This window comes from Eufriesea mexicana, unplaced genomic scaffold (assembly GCF_001483705.2).
Source record: "Eufriesea mexicana isolate 0111107269 unplaced genomic scaffold, ASM148370v2 scaffold2438, whole genome shotgun sequence".
NCBI lineage: Eukaryota > Metazoa > Arthropoda > Insecta > Hymenoptera > Apidae > Eufriesea > Eufriesea mexicana.
In genome coordinates, this window is record NW_016910515.1 from 533,019 (window position 1) to 553,215 (window position 20,197).

At 33.3% G+C, this 20,197-nt stretch overlaps 1 protein-coding gene across 1 annotated transcript; it reads right to left on the reverse strand.

Annotated features, from left to right (window-relative positions):
• Positions 1 to 1,664: 1,664 nt before the first annotated feature.
• On the reverse strand, positions 1,665 to 19,873 carry LOC108550021 (uncharacterized). Its single transcript, XM_017903613.1, has 3 exons — positions 19,525 to 19,873; positions 2,455 to 2,919; positions 1,665 to 1,962 (listed from the first exon to the last, which is right to left on the reverse strand). Exons 1-3 carry the CDS (start codon positions 19,815 to 19,817, stop codon positions 1,665 to 1,667), a joined length of 1,056 nt encoding a protein of 351 aa, XP_017759102.1. The 5' UTR covers positions 19,818 to 19,873.
• Positions 19,874 to 20,197: the final 324 nt, after the last annotated feature.

Consider the following 20,197-nt stretch of genomic DNA (forward strand, 5'->3'; position numbering starts at 1 on the left):
GAATCGCGTGACGCAACGAGGAAGAAGCGATCGCATTTATGAAAAAGATTTCTCCATGTCGACGAAATGAAACGAAATGCTAGGAGATAGCTGTTGGATATAGCTCTCGGAAGTGGACAGTGGACTGCTGGCGAGAAACGATTACATTCTTCGCATCGGTGGCATCAAAAATTAAGGCAGATGGTCCTTTAAGTGAAAGGGAATTCAAAAGTTATTCGAAATGCTGATTTCTATAGCATATTGAAAAATCCTCGAGATCGGAGAATAACCGGTTCATAAAATAACAAGTTCACCCTTTTTAGCGATATCATAATAGTGGCTTTCGGACAAATTTACGAATTATGATATTCAACGAAGAGCGATTTAAACTTTCGAGTGACGATGTATATCACGACGACTGACCGACGATGTATAATTCGTTGAAACGAAAATTTTCCTCGTATCTACAACCATGTATATGCAACTTGTGTAAAATTAAAATCGCTCACTAAAATGTTTACTAAAATAGTTCAGCAATTAGGATGATGACAGATTATTTCCTACGACGAATGACGAAAATAAAATATTTTACAGAACAATGTCATTTGACTGCTTGATTTTTATTTTTGATTACATAAAATAATTGATGTACACAGAGAATTGGTAGATAACTTTCAGGGAATGTTTAGAATGCTGTTTTTATTAATATGCAATGCATCGAGAATACTTGGCACAATCTGCCTATCATTATTTCGGTGGATAGAAGATAGTTTCTCGTAAAAGATATATCTTTAAGCATTTATAACACAGAACTCGAGGAAAATTGCTCGAATAGTAAATTAAAATGATAGTCTTGTGTTCGTCAACCGGGAATCTCACAGAGCCACGAAATTAACAGTATTATACGTACAAATTTTTTTTAACAGACAACAAATATTTCATTTTTTATGATCCTTTGCTACGATATTTTCGGAAATTTTCTATTATTTCACCATTATGGAACACGCGATATCAATTTGGCACTAATCTTTTTCCATCCCTGATATCAGATACTCGCCCGTTTCATATTCGTGTGCTGCATTTCAAAATATATTACAGTTCTTAAGATTGCACTAGTAAGTCCTAGTAAGACAAGTACTAAAAAAATAACGTCTCAAGTTGTAAAAGAGTAAATAATCTTTCAATATCATTTGTTGTGAGAAATGTGAATTTTAATATATTTTGATACAAACTTTTTCGTATAACATGTATCATAATTAAATGTTAAGCGTAGTGGAAAGGTTAGTCATAATCGCCCAAAAGTAGTAGGTACTGTACCAGAGGTCGAAAGAGATATAGCCGGTTAAACATCTCTATCTCTCTCTCCCCCTCTCTGCCCCTCTTTCACGCTGCCTGCCAAGTAAGAGCTGCTGCGTGTGTACTCGTGTGCACGCGTGTGCGCGCGCGCGTGTCTATAGTGATTTGTTAAATCAATGTAATATAGTAGGCTTGTGAGCAAAATTTCTAAATTTTTCGTACACATGTCATCGTAATGCGTTTTTCTTTATACAGTAATATGATTTCTTTATTTTTTTCTTCAAATATCTTTCTTTTTATTTATTTTTTTTACTTTATTTTCGCTTACACGGAAATGACCATAATCGGCTAAATCGATTCACTTCGACCTTTAGTAGAGTTAATACGATTTATTCTATGCTGTCAACGATAGCGGTATCATCGAGAGTATGTAGCCAGTTAAAAATCATCATATTTCTCTCATATTTGGATAATTGATTTCCGCGTTCTCTTTCAACCTCTTTAATGGTTAAAGCGTGATTTCGTTCCTTTTGTCCCAATAGCGAAGATCCCGCAGTATCTGCTGCCCCGGGAACCAGTAACGTAGTTCCAGAAGTTGTTTGTGCTGCACTAGCTACAACTTCTAATTGATCTAAATTGAATTCGCTTTGCGAAAGCCGCTCCAAAGCACGATATGTTGTTAACAATCTACAAATTATAAAAATCCGATATTAATTTTCAATTATTAAAATTATTAATAATCTTATATCATATTTTCCACGTTGTTATTAATTTTAAAGACAAATTGTAACATCCAAAGATATTATTTCCTTTTCCTTTATTTACCAGTTGCAATTATTAGCATGCAGATATTATCGGTATAACTTCTATTTACTCTACTGATACTATCGTCAGCAGATATGCAACATTTAATTCAATTTATAGAATTTTATTTACAATATTATTACTAGTATTTTCATTATTCGAGCTATGATTTTATTATTATTATTATTATTTCTTTTTTTATTCAGCGGTATAATTAATTAACGTTACTAAGATAAAGGTATGATATAAATATATATTTTGATTTAAATTTATGAAAGATGAGCTTGGAGGCAATTTTATTTTGCAATTTCGCACTTTCGTAAAGATTTTATCCTGCGAAGAAAATGAAACTAAAGAAAATTAATTGAAACAAACCTTCGTCGTATATAATTTTGCCGAACTTTCTTGTTCACGGATCTAACAAAATCAGCTCCCGTGAATGGTATAGGTGGATGTGATGTAGTAGCAGGTTGTTGGGTTGATTGACAGCTGGATGTTTGTTGTTGGTATTGTTCTTGCGTAGCTCCGCCATGAGGACTAGGAAGTTGCGACGTATTTGCTATTGGTTCACCAACAGCAACCCATGTACTACAGGACCTCGATGCATGGTCGAGTCGTGTATGTTCCAAAAGCAAAGTGTTCCTTTGGGCAGTGTTGAGAGCCAAAGTGGACACAGTTGATCGCAGCCCATTTGCGCCTAGTATATCTGGACTTGGCAGTTGAGATACGTCACTCGTGCTAAAGCTTTTACGAAGACCAAGTGCCGAAGAAAGTACTCCACAGCTACGAATCAATTCATTCTCTTCCTCGAACCAAAGAATTTCTGGTATATGAGCTGGCCTAAAGAAACGAAAGACAACGTTGCTTAAATAACATATTTTACATATTTATATATTTATATTTAACTAGTAAATTCCTTCTTATCTTTCGTTATAATTATGCTTATTTATCGTTATCTTTATTTCTTACTATCGATTCTATTCAAAATATCTTTGAAAAACCTAGACTAAATAAACTAAAATATCGGCGTTTACCCCAACAAATTTTACTTATTTTAATTTTATAAGCTAGGGACAAAGGGATCTACCAGCAAATGTACTTTCTCGATAGGTCAAAACCATTATCCTTTCTATCGGTAATGGTTTAGAGAACGATAACGATTCTTTTAATGATTCCAAGTACATAAAGGGAAGAAACGAGTAAGGGATTTAAGTAGAACGATTAACGAGTTCAAGCAGAATGAACTGATCAGAAGATTAGTTAATAACGAAAATCCGAGCAATAAATAAAAGCTACTTAGTAGTAGTTGTTAGTGAACGTGTCAACGGTTATCGAAAAAAGCATCCAATTTGTCGAGAAGTAAAAAAGAAAAGCGACATGCTGGATACTTTTACTCCATGTTCATAGACGGAGTATTTTGAGCTTTCTGAATTCTTCAGGATGCATTCTTAATTCGTTATTTATCTACGTGATTAATGTTGCATAGAAGGAAAAGGTAACGATTCCAAGGGATTTCGAATACATCGTCGATTGCATATTACGATTCGATCTTATGGCACTTTTCCACTTGAGATTGAAATAGTACAACCGTGTGAGAAGAATAGAAGAGGACAGAGAAAAAGTTGAAGACTAGAAGAAATATAATATATAAATATAATTCAAATTATTTTAGGATAACGATTTTAAATGGCTTTAATATAAATATAATATATGGAAGCACTAAAGAGGAATTCTAATAAAAATGGAAATCATTTCTTCGCAATACATAAATCATGCTAACAAAAATCTATCATTCTCTCGTTTCTTTTTTCGCCTAACATATCATATGCATTTCCGTATATACTTTTATATACCTCTAAATTAGTTATACCAAGTAAGAAATTTCGTTATAGCCACAAATTTAAATGGTAGAACGAAAGAGTAGAACGAACCTAACCAACGATATGTCGAGCAATAGATAAGTCTACTTATAATAAATACGACGTTTACGATCGTTCGTAATCTATTCGTAATCTATTCCTTTCATATCTCACCGACTACGCTATAATATACAACTATAAAAGAAATTATGCTTATGGGTAGATAGATCCTATTTATCCTATTTATTAATTCGCGAGCTTCCTGAAAATTTTCCATTATTCGCACTATCTTTAGATATCTTTAGAAATATATTGTTTCAATTGTTCCTTGGAAGAAAATTTCAATTGTTCCTTGTCTCGCCATTGCTTTTACTTTAGTTTATCATAAATTATCAAGATCATTTTTCAATCTTTTCCTACAAACACATGTGCTTTTTTCTATTACATTTTTCTTACATTTTCATTACTCTAAAACGTATTTCTATATATTACTCTAAGACATATTTCTTATCCTTAGTTATTTATGAAAAAATGAATAATATCTCTCACTTTTCGGCAGTCGTATTCGTTAAATCTGAATGACAGCATGGATTATTCGAATAAAGCTGTCATCGTATAGCCCATCAACAACCTATCTACAACCCATCAACAACCTATCTACAACCCATATACAACCCATATACAACCCATATACAACAAGCTACAAGAAATGCAAACATCGACTTTTTTCAATTATTATTACTCGTATAATAATTTATTCTATATTGTGGCATCGGTTTCCAATTGTTAGGCGTTTAGGGCGATACCTGTAGTGCGTGCGAACGGATGAGATATTTATGACTGGTCCGGTGATTGAGAGAGAAAGCCTGTGTATGGAAAGAGAGAGTTCTGACTTTAACCTTTAGGGTGACTTTAACCGCAAGGGCGTGGGCGGAATGGATCGTGTGTTTGAGAGATAGAATTCAGAGGAACTTATTGTTAGTATAATATTAAGTAAACCAGTTTTACTATTAAAAGGGACTATTAATGTTGTTCATTAGACGCGCAGATCTCGGTCTGCACAGGATTAATCTAGCTAGAAATCCTACAATACCAAGCGTTAAGAGCACTTTCGAAGAACTTGTTTTAAACGGTGGGACATTTAGCTTCCCTCCACTGTAAATGTAAACAAAAAGATTGAACATAGCTTTAAACTGCATCAAATTTTGAAGAGAGGTAATCTACAAAAGCGAGAAACAAAATATTTCTTATCATTTTCTGACATTTCCAAGTTCAACTTGATTTTTTCACTATTTTTTACATTATTTTTTTCACATTTCTTATTATATCCCTTAAAGATTAGTAAATTTGAGATAATTCGAGATACTATAGATTCACTGACTGCAGAAACGTATATTCTGCAATTAAAAAAAGAAAATTCATAAAAATTGATCAATTAACTTGTCCCACCCAATTATGCTTGTCCCACCAGTCCAATCAGTTTGAAAAATAAACTCTATAGATAAAAATTCTAATTAAAAGAATATTTATATCCAATCTGATATTCCGGACTCGTACATTAACCCATCAATTCCTTCGTGAATCTCGCTGAGATAGCTCAAGTTATCTTTTTTCCCCGATTTCTGCTTTCGAAACGAGTGCGAGCTTATCCTTTGCCAACGGCAATTTCCTTCCTATCCGCTTCCTATACGCTGAACAAACTGTTTTACTTGCTCAGAGTTTTCCTTTTCTTTGCTTCATGATAATTCCTAATATATCGATAAGCTTTAAAGGCGACAAAATATCCATTATTGAATATGCTTTTGGAGGAATATCCTCGTCTGAAATAGGATTTTTTCCAATTGCTAAACCATAATAACTGCTCCTTTTCATAACAAATCGATCAGTCAATTTACTTGCTGCTTTTCTTTCCATTCCTTTACCTTCTTATCTTCGTCGCAGCTTGTAGGCGAGTTGCCAACCTTTTCCTTCTTCTTCGCTTTGTTTTTCGAACATCTTTCTTATATTCCAGCAATCACATAGGAGCCTCTATAACTTGGGTAATTGTTTCAATTTGCAAACTTCTTCTTTACTATATATTCTTCAGACACCGAAGAATTATAAAGTGTAAAAAAAATATCGTTTCTTCTGTTTCTTTTTTTTTTTTAATAACCTTTATAATAACCTTAGTAACCTAACCAGAAACTTTGCTCAAGTTGAAAGATATTCGATGTCTTTGGTGTGTGCCAATTCTTAGAAATCCGAGTATATTACGCAATGTCTCACAATTAGACTTTGAATAAAATAGCATAGTCTTTAGCTTTCTGTTCTGTCTATATGAATGTGTAGATTTTGCGAGATGCTCGTAATTTTGTAAGTTACAGGTTTGAATTCGCTGTGCGAATATAAATTTCTCTAGTACCTACTTTTTATTAAATTACTATTTTTAAATGCAATACATAAGTAACTTTTCTACATAGTTTTCGTTAACATTCGAGTTAACGAAAGGTAGTTTAGGTAGGTTGTTTATTAGAGTGTTGTAACAAGTAGTAGGACATGTGCGAAGCCAATTGCACGTGCAAAGCGTTCCACTTGGTCAACGGTTATCAAATCTTTCGCCTCGTCGCGTTAATCCTTAAGCTATCCAAACTAATGATGATCATAAAGTAGTAAGTAAGTAAGATTGTTTAGATTGTTATATATTGACTCGCTCCGAATTTACAATGTAATAATGCATCCCGCGCATCGTCGCATCACGAGTGAGAATATAATTCCAAAATGCATCTCATCCTTTTGGTATCGATTCGATAACCTCTGAGAAATCGCAACTCACTCACTCTGTTTTCTGCCATAACGCTGGTATTAGAGTGACGTGGATACGTCGTGCTTTGCACGGTTGAAGGTCCACCAGCGAATGTCTGATACCGTATTAATCACAAGCTTGAAAGCCACAAGTCTTCGATGATCTTCTATTCCCAAACTATTTACGTAATTTTTGCAAGCTCTCGGTTGGTTCCAAGAATTCCATTGGTTACAAATTCGATTGGAATGCGTTGTTGTGCACCTTACCTTAGTGAATTTTAACTCGCATCATTAAGTTTGAAATTGCTTAACTAGCGATTGCAATAACGAATAACTCTTACAACCTATAGACAATCATAATCTTTTTCTATATAATACATCCACTTTCATGCACTATCACTTTCATGGTATACACTTCAACAGCAATCCAGGAATACGAAATCCATTCTATCTTATTCTATTAAACATTTTTAATAGAATTTTAATCGATATTTACGACGAAATCCTTGCTTCTGATCATTTCCCAATTTGTTATCAATGTTAAAGTTGTAAAAAGATTCTTATCATTATAAAATCATTATAAAATGTTTAAGCTAAACTTTGTTTGTGCCGATTAGAAAAAAATTTCATCTTATTTAGATGATTTATATCGTGGGACTGGTGAGTAGACTTTAGGTGTTTAGAATTTAGTTATTTATGTAGAAATGTAGGATTTAATATTTTCAAGTTGTTCCAGCGTGGAAGAAAAAGGCTTACAATACACGGATTGTAAGGCCCGTTACAATTTTCTAACAGCCAGGTCCTAAATGCTGAATAGTTTGACCTTCGGTACTTCATATTTTTATCTGGTCATTATACATTTTTGCAAACTTCTTATTTGCCCGAGGTCACCGGACACGAGTTCTTCAACTCCTTAACGGCAAAATTAAGGAAATTAGACGTTGACATTTAAGGATTTGGCTGGCAATAAGCCTGCAAGGCTCGAGACTAGGTCACATGCGTTGGCTCCGGGTGGCTCCAACTTTCCAAGCTATACACCAAAGGTGACGCAGACACGATATCGCACCACTAGAGATGAGCGAGCAACGTGCGAGTGAATCCCCAAGGACCTCGCTATGTGGTCATGTGAGGTTACCCTCACCATCGATGTCATCACTTGACGTGAAGGATGTTCTTATTAAAAATTATTTAGAAAGCAGTAAACCTGATCGATTTCGAAATCACCGATGCGATTTTAATGTATATTTCATGTGTTATAGAATTTGACAGTTTGAACAACGTTTTCATAGAGACATATAACCGCCGTGACGTGCCGCTTCATCTTATTCTTAGTTCCCGAAATATTAGCAAACAGGTGTGATGGCGTTGCACTCGCTCCGAGTTTAAAACAGTCCTTCTAATGCTATTAATATTATAATATTATTTCTTATAACACCACCATCGCGTCTATCCATCTACTATAATGTGCTTAACTATACTTTTAATGAAAATTATAATTTAAAGTATAATAATTTATTTAATAATAAGACAGAATAAAAACTTGATCGTAACACTAAATCGCTATTTACTTGATAATAACCTTTGTAATATACATATAGTATATACATATACGTAGAGCGATGGCAGTCAAATTCCAGGATCAATATCAGTGAGATTGGTTTCTATATACACCCATGTAAAGAACTGATTAACTCGATACGAAGGGACTATATTAAACTTTGCCTGTGTCTTTATTGCAGAGTGCATTTATTACATTTATTGCATGCTCGAATATAGCTCGAATATAGCTCGAATATAGCTCGAATATAGCTCGAATATAGCTCGAATATAGCTCGAATATAGCTCGAATATAGCTCGAATATAGCTCGAATATAGCTCGAATATAGCTTGAATATAGCTCTGCTTAATGCGAATCGTATTATAAAAATTTGTCCACTCTTTCATAGATTGCTCTCGACGCGAGAATGAATCCCTATGTTTTAGAAATTAAGAATTATTCCTAACATTTTTATCCATTTCCTCTCATATCAGTGTACAGGCCAACGAGAAACGGACTCTTGCCAAACTGTTCGCTATTAGTCAAACTGATAAAATCGATTTTTAATTGGAAAAAGAAGGAAAAAAAAAAAATAAGATGTTTCAGGTTTCCAACGATTCCTATCGACCAGCTGTGTCTGTGTGAGAATTCTTTTTAATTCCGTTCAAAACTCCATTCGTAGGTACCCATCAACAATTTCTTCCCCACAGACTACTTTTAACATTTTATATAAAATCCTATGTTCAGAATTATCGATTCTATTTAGATTTCTATATCGTATTTCTATACCTTAACTTTAATTGCTATTAGCAGTCTATCTCTATTGTTTTCTAGTTTTACCTTAAACATACTGATATTTATCAGGACATCCTCGCAATTGTACTCTTAGTTTCCAATTCTTTCTCATCCAATTCCTTCTTAGGTCTCGGATCTCTACGTCCACTCTAATTACGTTATATATGCATTCTTCGGGGAATCTTTGTTCTCTCGTTCCTAGAACATCGATTAAGTAATTGTTTATTGCTCTCTTTAATATTTCCAGCTCCAATATAGATTTACCAGCTTCTAAACGTATCAAGTATCATTAATACTGGATCGTACTTTGAAACACTTCGCTAAAGCCATCTTGACATTCTTCTATGATGTCAGTATTTCGGAAGTTCCCATACACCAGTTTTGTAATTCAGTATTGCAAGAATTATCGCGCGACATTGTATCGTCGTAACCTCTCAACTTTCGTGGCAATTACGGTTTTCTATATCGAGTCTATCGTCGTTGTTCTTGAAATCTATCGTCTATCGTTGAGCCTTGAAAGAGGTATAAATTGCGATATGGCAGGCATACGATAAACGTAGCTAAATCGTTTTCGTAAACGGGATAGCTAAATAGGTGTATGTTCTCGTGTAGCTTACTAGTTTGCCTTCGTAAGGATTAGGTTTTAATTTACTCTATTTACCTCTTCCATTATGTTATAAAATCATTCTTAGTGCAATATTTTTCTAGTCTTCCTATCTAATTCTACACATGTATCGAGTTATTATTTAAGAAAGTATTTGTCTATGTGAAAGAGCAGGAAGAAGGATAGAATCGGACTCAAAGAATTACCAGTCAAAGTCTCATATTTTTATATTTATACCCGTTTTTTCCCAATATCAATATCAATACCAGTCTAATTAAATAAAGTGTACGAACACATACGCCTACCATATACATTTTATGCCATAGCCTGACATGATTTTCATTATTTCTAGTTTTCCTGTACAAACGATGTTTGTATGACTTAAAAATATTATATTATCGATCTCGTGAAAAAACCTAACCTAACCCTTTTTATTGCTTGTATTAATCTGGTCTAACTCGACTAGCTCGTCTAGCTCGGTTTTATGTTTATGGACATCCATTACACTCATGACTACTCGAAAGATATTGCTCGATATTAAAATTTTCCGAATAAAATGTTTTTCTTCTAAGAATAATTTCATTTTGAACAAAATTTTATTCCTCCTTTCCTCTTTTTCGTATAGCCAACGTTAGCTGGCATCATAGAAGAAATAATTCAATTGAGAAAGAGTCCGTGTTTGACTCATTTTAATCGAAAAAATGAACATTATAACAATTTCACGTTTTCTTTCGTGGTACAATGATTCGACATTCGTCTTTGTTTTTCAACTTTGTCATTCACTTTCATTTTCATGTTTGCATCGCGAGGCTTCCTTACCAAAGGTAGATTATTTTCATAAATTTGCTGGGATTAGGATATTTTGTTTCCGTGAAAAAGGATATTTTTCAATCTTTTTCAATCAGTAAGGTCAACGATACGTGTCGCGTCCTTTTATTCCATCCTTTGTTTATTCCTTTAGGGATAAAAAACAATTATCGGTAGAAATTAGAATACGATCCTTTCCTTGCCATTCTCTTGTCTCGTACGTCTGCCTTTTCCTTTTCTTCAGATATCTGGTCGTCTTTCTCACCAATTTCTCATATATTCTCTGCATTATACATTTACTCTCTATCTCTTTCATGACTCTTTGCGTATTACTTTGCATGTTCCTTTAATTCTCGCCAAGTCACTCTCATTCGACTCGTGTCTTTTTAGCACGGCTTTCCTATTTTTGTTTCTTTAGTTATTTTATTAATTGCTTTTTAATTCGTCTATTCATCTGCCCTTTCTCTTTCTATTTCTATTTCTATTTCTATTTCTATTTCTATTTCTAATTCTCTTTCTATTTCTATTTCTATTTCTATTTCTATTTCTATTTCTATTTCTATTTCTATTTCTATTTCTATTTCTATTTCTATTTCTATTTCTATTTCTATTTCTATTTCTATTTCTATTTCTATTTCTATTTCTATTTCTATTTCTATTTCTATTTCTATTTCTATTTCTATTTCTATTTCTTTAAAATATATTCCTTTTATAATTAAATATATGCTTTTATCCATACTTCTAAAGTTCTTCTATTCTTCGTTGAATTGAGTGCCCTTTTCAACGAAATGATAAATATATTACATCACCGTTCATTTCTTCCGTTATGATGTAATCAAGCGTATCGGTGTCCAGTGAGTATCCCGAATATGGCTCATCTCGAGTATCATTTTCTTCTCGCTCCCTCCATTCTTTACCAATCTCCCACTACCAATCCTAGATTTCAGCTCCGTACGACAGTGCGACACGAAACGTGGTCTCAAACGCCAATCTTAAGGTAAAAAATCTCATTTTTCCTCACTTGCTTATTTTACCAATGAAATTTTTCAACTGGAATTAGATTACCGTAATTAAATGTATATTCATTTGAAATCACGTCGTCATAAACTTGGCTATGTTTGGCGATACATTCGCATTCGTAAGGGCCGTTTAAACATACGAGACATATAGACGTTTTTTCCTCCAACAAATTCAGATTAAAGTATACATTTCTGCTATATGAAATAATATATGTGGGATATAATAATAAGGGATATAATCTAAATATAACTCTTCTTTCCTATTCTTTTCTCCCTATTCTCGCGCTGTAATCTTCTACGTACTAGCAACTTCTCCCCCCCCCCTCTCTCTCTCTCTCTCTCTCTCTCTCTCTCTTTTGCTGCTTTTGCTTTTTATTTGCATGTCTTTTATCACTGATTTTAATCTGGTGCTTCTATTCTATATAAGTCTCAAGTTTAAATTCAGTACTATGTGTTTGATTTGCTTCGTTTACGAGAATGGCCATATCGTTTAATGCGATATTTGTTGAGCTCTCTTTACAAAGTGTAAAGGTGACGTGATTAGATTTATTGGAATTTGCCTTTGTTGTATTGCCTTTATAGTGTTTGCCCATAATCGCTCTGCAAGCCATTTCACTATCCTTACAATGTATACCTGAGATTACTTAATGAGATTACTTGTTGTTACTTAATGTTAATATTTTGGTTGCATCGGATATTGGCATCGACTTGTGTTTAGTTGTTGATTGCATATTTCTTGGGATACATCTGCGTTTACAACTTTCACGTATCTTTCATTTTTCCAACAAAGATTCTGCATGTCTTGACAAATAGATTTCGATTCATCCAAGTAGACCCATATGCTATACTTTGTCAAAATCCTTTCCTATGCCCGTAAAAACAGCTGTACTTCTTTTCTTATTTCTTTTTCTATTGCAGCAAGTATTTCGTTAATAAGTGTGCGTGATTGTTCTATGGTGGAGTGTTTGTTTCTTAATGTGAGACCAGTGAGCTGGTATTATGGGTTTAAGACAATGCGTACAGTGAAACTCCATTTACATATTTGAACCGGAAGGAGTTTGGATATAAATAGATATCAGATAGGTATAAATAATCGAGTATTTCGTATAATAGTTCACTTTCTTTTCCCCACCATCTTCTATTATCCGAGTCTCGCCTATTCCTATTATTCCAACTATCGGTAGTAGTTGAAATAACAAAAATAGTCAATGCTCGAAATAAGTTTAATATTAATAAAATTTAATAAAATTTTATCTAGAATACGTAGTTCTACATTTTAATGTAAATTTTTACTTTATAATATATACTTATTTTATAACGACAGCTTCATTTTATGACATGTATACTATTATAACATACTTTATGGTATCATTAATATTTATTGTAAGTTTATGATCTTAGATTGAGCGTCATAGATGCTGCACTGCAATCAAATGAAATGGTACCTATGGTTCTTTAAGTAATAAAAGCTTTACTAGAGTTTAGTTAAGCAGATATAACAAATTTTGTTCATATAAATAGAGTTTTGCTGTAATAGTAAACGTACAGCGGTAATATGGTAATACCAACATTTTTTTCTTTTATACTCTATTAGATCGTTCAAAATGAAACACTTTTTCTTTTAATAATATTGACAAAACCTTACCGTTAAACATTTATTTGTCTGTAATTTGTATATTTCAAATTTTCTTCTAGGTCGTACCGTGACACAGTTATAGTCAATAAAAATTGAAAAACACGAGAACTTTATGGGTTATGTTCTTTAGAATGACATTCTGGACGAAGAAAATTAGCGTTGTATTATGGGATATATAGACTACATACATTATGTACATATGTCAAGTTTTCAATTATCTATCCTTGCGTTCGATTCAATTATCATTAGCGTTAGTATTTCTGAATCTTCCGAGTTTTTAAAAGATTTCTTGAAAAGTTCCTTGATTTCTTCTTATTGCTAATTTTCTTCTTATTGCTAGTTCTCCTATGTTCCAATTGTTCCATTGATAATCATTTGCGCGTAACTTGAAGAATTAATAGGAGCAGTGTTGACAAAATTAGTATTCATACTTGACGCGTGATTGTTTCTTATGCTCTCAATTTTGCTTCTTCTAATTCTTTTATCATTGTTTCATAGCTCATTTCCATCTTCCGCTGGTACGTATGATAAGCTGCATTTTTTAGTCTTATCGCACTGTATATCGTATATGGTATAAATTTTTCTACCTGTGCTGTTATTCGACATAGCTGTTAATCGATAAGAAAGGAAGTAACCGAACAATACATCTCTTATTATCATTGCTATGCTTCTACTATGTTTGTTTGCCTTTGCTATTACTTTACGCTTTTGTGTTTCTTTTGTCTCTTCTAACCTCCTTCCAATTGTCTACCCTTTGGTTATCATTTTCTTTACGTAACAGAGCTAAGTGTGTACGAGAGATACATGTATGTCTATACCTGTCATTTAGCGAACGGTTTTGCATTAGGTTGGAAATACTGTAGTTACGAATAGAAGTGGTAATCGAAAATTTCCAAATTTTCCAAAATATCGAAGAAATTTTAGAAATTCCAAAACATTCTGAAATCCCGATGGTATTTGATATTTAGACCAGTCCCAATGATCGAATTCTTAATTTTTTCCGCTTTCACACACCTTTAATACCTAAATATATTACACAGTAATGGTAATAATCGAAGTGATACGCTAGAGATAAATAGATATACAAGATCTCCCATTTAAAGTCTCGCGTACAATTTTCTGTACAATTACCTAAACGTTTCTCCTCGTTTCAAAAACTGTTTCAAATAAAACTTATCAAGCGCTTTAGATAGATGTGTAGCCCATTCTAGAATAAATTTCTCGACATAAACAATTTGGCCTTTCAAGGACTCAAGTACTTGGCCCTCAAGTACTGTGGTGATTTAGTACTGTATAAACTTCTCCCTCCTTTCTTAAATGTACTCAAAACTTCTCTTATTGAAATATTTCATTCACTCAAATGTTAACACGAGGCAAACTGACGCTAATTCTAATCATCCTACTTGTCGTTTTCTCGCGATTTCTCACAAACGTGAGATCTGTTATCAAAAATCGCTTCGTTAAAATCGCTTCGGAAATATCAATATCATTGCGTTACATAGCACTACGTGTTTCTGATTTTGCTAATTTACCATGGTGATTTATGATGGCTCGTTGTACGCTTAACGAAATAGTCGGCATGCTTTTTGGAAAAGTCTCAACATAATTAGAACAGAGAAGGTATCCAAATAATAATAATAATAATGTCATTCGAAATTGTATAAATGCGCAATAAATCTTACCATCATAAATGTACCAATGTTCGAATATTACAGAGAAAGATATGTAGAGAGAAAGGAGTGCTTTTCACTTGTCCCGAGAAACGTATAATTATATCGATATATAGTTATATCGATATATTTTTGAATTATACGATTGACCGGTACTTATTTTATTACTTACTGCTGAGTGAGAAGATAAGAAAGTAGGAAAAAGATGTTTATCGTAATAGTTTTTAAAATATTTCAATTTCATAATCTTAACAATGAAATAAAAGATGAAATTGAATATTGAAGCGATAGTTTCTCCCTCGTAAATTAATGAAAAATTTTAATTAATCTTTTATGGAATAAATGTATAATAGTGGGAAATGTGAGATAAAAATAATTTAATATTATTTCTTGTATTTTGTTTCGTTTTTTAAATACCTCTTTTAATGAAGATTTTAATCATTTTTCCACACTTTTCCGTTTGTATCAATCTTTTTTCTAATTTCCATCATAGCTTCATTTTATGTCTTTTGCTTTAGGCTTTCTAAATTCGGCTCCGTTTCGTTTGTTTTTTTTTCTTTTTCAATTTTCAACTTCCTTCTGTTTGCTTTTACTCATTTATTCACAAGAGAATAACGGCATTCCAATATTATTAACGTATTATTACGTATTATTATGTATTAACCGTACCGAGATACGATATATTATCGATAATATTCGCTTAAGAAGAAGTTCTTTTTGTAAATCAGACAAGAAGAACGCTAAGGATGGTATAAACCGAATATATACCGTGACTATAGCATAATTCTTATTTTGTCTTCCTTTTGTCTTTCTTTTGTCTTTATTTTGTCGTTATTTTGCCTTGCAGCGAATTGAGCAGTACTTGTATCTAAACGCAAACGTACAAAACATTTACAACCACGAAACCCAACGACAGATTGGACCAGCCACGTGCGACAGACCCAGCCAAATGGCGAACGGATATCTATTTACAAATCAGCCCACTGACGAGCGGAAACAATAGGAAAGGGAACTTTCTTGACAATTTTCCACAATTTTCCACAATTTTCCACAATTTTCCACAATTTTCCACAATTTTCCACTCCTTGAGCAAATCTCCTTCCGGCACACCTACCTACCATCAAAAAACCATTAACCAATGAAAAAAGAAACTCGAGGTGTCACCGAACAAAACACGACGAGGCATCACAGAAATGAAAAACAGAACGCTATAGTGTCGCTACGCATTTGCGACACCCGCCACCTAAATATCTTACAAATGTCGTAAAACACATGTCCGGAAGGATACTCGGTTAACGTTTCACATCTAATTGTTATACCGTTTAATTGCAAATAAATAATATATTTCAATCTACACTTGCGATCCATGAAAGTATGAAGCTAAATCAATATTAAGTTGGCGCGTGATACGTTCGTAACAATTTCAAAGATTTAATCGAGTGGACGCAACGCGACGAATAAAGCGAACATTTCATATAATATTTAAAATTACGTGCACTAGTGTCCAAATATTGATACATTTACTTTACTTCGAGCTAGCTTTTAGAAGATTTAGAAATTATAATACGCACAGCTCAGAACGAATTCGTTTTATTGTTGCAATATATTTTGGGTAATTCCTGTAAAGTTTCGCGCTGAACACAAATCCACAAGCAGAGATGTTAGAAAGCTGTATCGGTACCTATGATTATAATGTTAAACCTTTGTAGAATTTCGTTGCATTAAGCATTAATCAAAGCTGATTGTATTTGTCAAACTGCGCATTTGTGATTAGTCTGAATAGAAAGTATCAAGTGATTCTTTTTTTTTTCTCTTACGTATTATATTACTTGCTGTAGTTTAAAAACAGTGGTGAATTAATTCGGGAATTAATAAATCCCGAAGGAATTCACATTGGCACTGGACTACATCTTTTTACTAGCGTAAATGCACCGAAAACTCGGACGAAATTATCTTAACATTTGCCTCAATCTTCAAACTATTATAATTCTGTTAATCTTCTTCTAAATTTCGACATAAAAATTTGAAAAATAAATGAAGAGAAGCAAGTTTTTTTGCAGATTAAACTTACTACTTTCTAACGCTTTAACTGACTGTTATAGCATTCTTCTTTTAAACGTAGTATCGAAAAGTATAATCATTTGCTTTTATCGAGATATGAAAAAGTTAGTCCATTTTCACTTTTCTTTCCAGATGAGATATTAGATAAAATTAAGCAAAAAAAGTAAAAACTATGCGAAGATGTATAGAAATGTAAAATAGAGTAAAAATAGAGTAAAAATAGAGTAAAAATAGAGTGAAAATTGAATAGATATTTTTTTCGGTAACCTATCGTAGACAACGAACGCGAACACATAGTTATATAATAGTCAATTAGCTAAAAAGATAAAACTTCCATCCGGACGAATATGGAACAAACTTCTTTTGCATTGTAATCTCCAATCATATGTACAATAAAATGGTGTAAACATGATCGGATATGTGACTGGACACTATAACAAAATCATTATTCAATGAATTTCTATTCATGAAAAATATGCCCAAGTTGTACATTACGTATTAACCTTTACATATTAATAATAATATAAATATTCGTGTGCGAGCGCATAAATGCAAATAGCAACATTACTACGTTATACTCTTTGTATATTCTCTCTATATACTATTTTGAATAGAACAAATTGTATAATTGGCGGAAAATTTCTGAATTGGCGAGTTTTCTCCGCATTTTCGGCGTATTTATACCGGCACCACTGTGTCAGTGTAGCCGTTAAATGTTTCATATCACGTAATACATAGACGTAATAGGTAATGTCATCAAGTTTCATCAACAGCGAGTATTTTTTTTCCAACGCTTTCTACTTTGCCTACTTCTACTTTGCCAGTCGACTGGCAAACCCGACGGGGTGCGGTTTTCTAGCACGCTTCTACGAACGTTATCGCAATGATCGTTATAAATATCGTTAGGAAGAGGAGCTAGCATAGCTTTGCCATCGATGTTTTCAGATTTAACGTCAATGACCTTCTCTTGCATAGTTTTATCAACAGAGTAGAGCAACGCTCGATAACATGGAACTTTTATCGAGGTAGTAAGTAAGTATAAAGTAGGTCGATGCATCGATGTCGCGGGTCGACTTTTCCAATGTAGAGGATAGAAAAGAATTTCTCGATATAAATATAACGAAGATAATAGGAAAATTTTTGCAAATCGATGAATTTTTCTCAGAATAGGCTACACGTCAATTTAAATAAAACCATGCAGTTCTATATAAAAAACAACGGGCTTGAATTTGCCCCTTGAATTTAAGACGTTAGCGTAAAGGAGATTTGTCATTGCCAAAATATACGTAGCGTTGCTGCAACAGGATAAGTTTCATATGAAATAGGTTTTCAAATAAATTACATATACAGGATGGACCATGCAAATGTTACGCGTCATAACTTGATTATTCGTGCATTTGCAAAAAAAAATCTCGAAAGCTCTCACTACATCTGTAGTTCTTTGGACTGTTTTTAAGTGCAACTTAAAAAGCTATTAGGGTACAATGAGGGGAAAAAAGGAAAATAGCTGGTCCTCGAGATATTTAAAAAAAAATATGTTTTTCTCGAAGATATTCAAACGTTTTCCTATTACATTCTACTCTACTACTGTTACGTTGTACTCGTTGTTTTATCATTTTGCATTGTTACATTTACAAAGCATCCAAACGCCTACAGATGTTTAGATCAGAACCGACAAAACCGATTATCCTTGTCTTTCGATATTTTATTCGTAAATGCACGAATAACTGAATTACAACGATCAGTAAGACAGTTTACGTGATCCACCCTGTATATGTAGTTTGTAAGATAAAACGTTTGAGAGAGAAGAAAGTATTGCAACGCTATATCACAATAAAATTCATCTAAGCCGAAAGTTTTGATTTTGAAAGTAATGAAAGTTTCAGATATAGGGGATATATTTTTTTATGGGCCGGATAATCTTTCTAAGAAGAGCAAATAAGGCTGTCAAAGTTTCAATTTTCTTCCTTCTATCGAATATAATTTCTTTTCAGGGCTTACTTTTCTTGCAACTTTTCTTGCAACTTTTCTTGCAACTTTTCTTGCATTCTTACGATTCCCGTTCGTAGATAGGACTGCTCTATGTAGAACGCATAATGCTTTGGATGCACACTTTTACTAACGAGGCATTTACTAACAACATTCATTGAAATAAGAATTTTCTTGTAATGTAGCGTGCTAATATACTTTTCTTCCTTTATCCGCGGCAATTGCGTGGGGAACATGAAATATGTTAAAGTCAAATATGTCAACGAGCGAATTAAAATCAACGTGAATTTTCTGAGAAACTGTTACATGCTTTTGCCAATTTCGTTAATAAAATATCAAAAATTTGTTATATTTAATAATAAATTTGTACTCGTACAAGGAACTCAAAGAAATTTTGCAATCGTTACAGCTAATAGAACGTTAATACCAACGTTAATAACATTTTACATACTTTTATAAGTAACTAACTTTACTATTAAAGCGGAGTTGACAAATCTTTTAATTAATCAAAAGGAAAAATAGGTATCGTTAAGAAGGGTAAAATTTTCCTAATATCCCGTTTAAATCATCGTCTGATATCACGCGTAATGGAGCTAATGCGATGCGATTATTCGCTATGGTCTCATTCGTACCGATCGAGTCGATACTTTTGGCAAACCGGTATTCGTGTAATTAAATGGCACAAACCTGTTGCTTTGAACCTGACGAGAATCGGGTTTCGGTGATGGGCCACGACCAGCAAGATGTACATCGGTATACGATTTGAAAGTAACGAGTCTATTAACCCCTCGCAGCTCGCTTGCTATCGAAGAGACACTAAATAGAGAGAGATCAGTCGTTACACTTTCATGACTCGGCGATCGCAACATTCGTGGCGTCACTTGGAGTGCCGGGCACCGTGTATCTGTTAAGCCATTAGAACATTGCGTAGAAGCAGCCGGCGGTATTGGTGATGCCGGTTTTGCTTTGCTTTCGGACATTTTTCTATTTCTCAACGCTTTCAACTGTTGCAGCTTTTTTCATAAAATATGATAAATTTCGTATTGTTGTACTCATTATTTATCACCATTTTCAATTCAACGCGATAGTTCTTCATAATTAATGAATTCTTTAAAATTTGTAGTCATCGATGGTTGGAAGTAAATTTTTCATCAACTTGCTATTCTTAAAGATTCATTGAAATATATATCTCCATTGCTTTCGCCGTAATCAATTATTCTTCCAAGATCTGACATTGGGTAATAATTTTCAGACACTCGTCGATGTAGACAGTTTCGTCAAATTATTACAACCAGCATATTATTATATTCGAGCTATGATACTAAACAGATTCGGAACTTGAGATCTTTTCCAATGTGCA